This window comes from Cyprinodon variegatus, unplaced genomic scaffold, assembly GCF_000732505.1.
Source record: "Cyprinodon variegatus isolate N-32 unplaced genomic scaffold, C_variegatus-1.0 Scaffold348, whole genome shotgun sequence".
NCBI classification, from domain to species: Eukaryota; Metazoa; Chordata; class Actinopteri; order Cyprinodontiformes; family Cyprinodontidae; genus Cyprinodon; species Cyprinodon variegatus.
Genome location: NW_015150801.1, coordinates 408,802 through 411,509, shown reverse-complemented (window position 1 = coordinate 411,509; position 2,708 = coordinate 408,802). Strand labels below are relative to the sequence as shown.

The 2,708-nt window shown below is 39.0% G+C and overlaps 1 protein-coding gene across 1 annotated transcript in view; it reads left to right on the top strand.

Annotated features, from left to right (window-relative positions):
* podn (podocan) overlaps positions 1 to 2,309 on the top strand; it is a 30,424-nt gene extending 28,115 nt beyond the window's left edge. Inside the window, exon 11 of the mRNA XM_015385774.1 lies at positions 874 to 2,309. Within this exon, the coding sequence (XP_015241260.1) occupies positions 874 to 1,024 (151 nt within the window). The 3' untranslated portion in view covers positions 1,025 to 2,309. The remainder of the gene's footprint in view (positions 1 to 873) is intronic.
* The last annotated feature ends 399 nt before the right edge of the window (positions 2,310 to 2,708 follow it).

The following is a 2,708-nucleotide window of genomic DNA, read 5'->3' as shown; positions in this document are numbered from 1 at the left end:
TGTAGATTTAGAGATTTGTAGATTTTTCTCATGTTAACCCTTACAGTATTTTTGTTTACATTTGTTTTCATTTTAACCATGCTGGTCTGTGTGGCTATTCTTTTTTCTATTATATGAAATGGCTGCAGCGTTAGGAAAATAAAACTTTTCCTTTCAGGAAGAAGCTGTTGTCTACAAGCTTATGTTATTCTCCATTCTGTTGGTATTAAAACGAAAGCACCATCTCCAGGGCCTTTGGCCTTCATTTTGTTGAGTACTGCAATATGGTAGCTAATCTCTCCATCTCCACTAACTTGAGTGCATTCAGCGAATATTGTGCTTTGTGTTATTCCACATAGTGCGGGGCTTATAGGCCCTGAAAGCAGCGGTCAGACAAGAGTTAAGAGGTTTTTGAATGTGTGCTTTCAAGGCTTTTGTTCTGGTTTGGTTCCAGTGTGACCTTAACCTTGCTGCTTTATAGCTGGTCCTTATAAGCTTTGACCCTGTCTGGATTTTGCATTTGGTATGATTATCATATCCTCTGATAAGTACCAAACATATGGTCTGTAACAGCTGAGAACCATGGAGTGCTTGCAGCAGAAGGGAAATGAAAATAATAGTTTGGAATTGCAAATAAATCAAGGTGCCAGATGATTAAACTTAATTTATCCACATGCACATAAAATGTTAAACTGGTAAAAATTGATGACACTAAGCTCAACACCTGTGTGAATAAATAGTGTGGAAAGTATTTTTGTTAGGCATATGTTAGCAATATGCACCAGCGTCACCAAACACACTTGTTTAATCTGTAAATGCTTTGAATGTTGATTTCAGGGTCTTCCTGCAAAGGAATTACACATTAAACTTGCTCCTCTGTTTTTGGTTTTCAAGGTTCAACCGGCTGTCTGTGGACTCCATAGATGAGAGCTCTTTCTCACACCTCGTCAACTTGCAAGTGCTGGACTTCGGGACAGGAAACCCTGAGCTGTCCTTCAAAAAGGAGGAGGAGGAAGGTGCCGAGGAGATTGAACAGGACAACTAAAATGGCTGCATGTTGCAGAGGACAGAGCAGGCTTTCAGAAGGGACAGAACCTTTTTTATATCTCCATCCTAACGTCATTCTGAGATGCACAGCCACATAATTCTGGTGCAGGACACCAGATTAAAATCCACTTTATGGAGCAGGTGGTATTAGAAATGTTTTAAGCAGAACTTTATTATTTGGGCTTGATTGTTCAAATGCGGTCTGTGTTTTTGTTCTTTTAAAAAGAAACTCATAAATTTCTGAAACATAATGTGTATTTTCCAACAACAGTAATCTATGTCTAAATCTAAAAACTTTGGTGGTTTTAGATCAAATTTAGCAGTGGAGTTCTAAGGTTGGGCCAGTGCTTTCATAGCGACACAGAACGAAAGAATAAAACAAAAATCAGAGGAATGGTACATCGTTTGAGATATTGAGTGAACCAAAGCGCCACTTGCAGCTCGGAAAACCTTAAATATAGCCGATGGAACCTGTGATTATATCTCTCTACGACTAAAGCTAAAAGTACAGCTTAATTTTGACATCTTCAGTTAAATAAAACTGTAAAATTAAAAACTGGTCTAAGGGACCTATCCTATGCCGTTTATGTGCCAGCGCATATCATCAATTATTTCCCATGAATTTATTTAGAATTAAGGGCCAGGACAAGTTCAAGAGCAACATTGGCCCCCGTTGGCTCCAGTCTAGACAGAAGAAGAGACGTTATTACCATGCAACTTGTGCACACTCATAATAAATATACATTTTAATATACAGCTTTATTTAAAACACACATGTAAACAACTCCCGAAGCATACTTTGAATCTATAGTACCGTTAGCAAAGCATCTTTGAACAAACAGCTAATCTCTTCAATAGTAAATTTCTGACTTCATATCCAGCAGCCATCTCTTTCATCAACTGGCAACTTTATAAAAGCTACGGTCACTAGATGTCCCCAATTTCTGGGCACAGGTGGTCCAAACTGGGACTTTCCCCAGAAATAGGGGACGTCTGGTCACCGATTTGACCATTTTATGAATCAGGTGGAAAATGTTGCGTGTAGACTGTTATTACTGTAGAAAGAGAGTGTTGCACACAGAGAAACTGTTACGGTAGCATGTTGCGCTGCTGTTAACGTAAAGGAACACGAGGAATAGAGTGCACTGCTTTTAAAACAGAGGAGGAAGAAGGAGCTCATAGGGAGCTGTGCTATGTTATGGTGAATGTTTTATTCCATTCATTTTATATGGATTGGGCGGATCATTGTGATAAATATTTGATTCAAACCCAGGTAAAAAAAAAATAAAATAAAAAATAGGGCTTCAATATGTTAAAGATGAGGGGTCTGTTTACTGAACCTGCTTTTTCCTGAGTGGATATTAGAGTGGATTAAATTATTGACAGCAGCAGTTGTGAAACTAAAAACTCAGAGTTACTGATCTTAGGCTAGATCGTTTTGAGTTGAGGATTTGAATCTGAGTTTTTTTAAACCTGACTCATGAAACGGATCTCAGCTGCTGCTGAATATAGCTGATATATCGCCACTCGCACAGACACATTAGAGACTGGATCATTGCACACTGCAGGCGCAGTCTGAGCGGCCATCTGCCGAGGATTAGGAAACTGGCCGATTCTTGACCCAGTTTTCTAATCTTACCTTGATATTCTTGTTACCGTATTTTCACGACTATAAGGCGCAC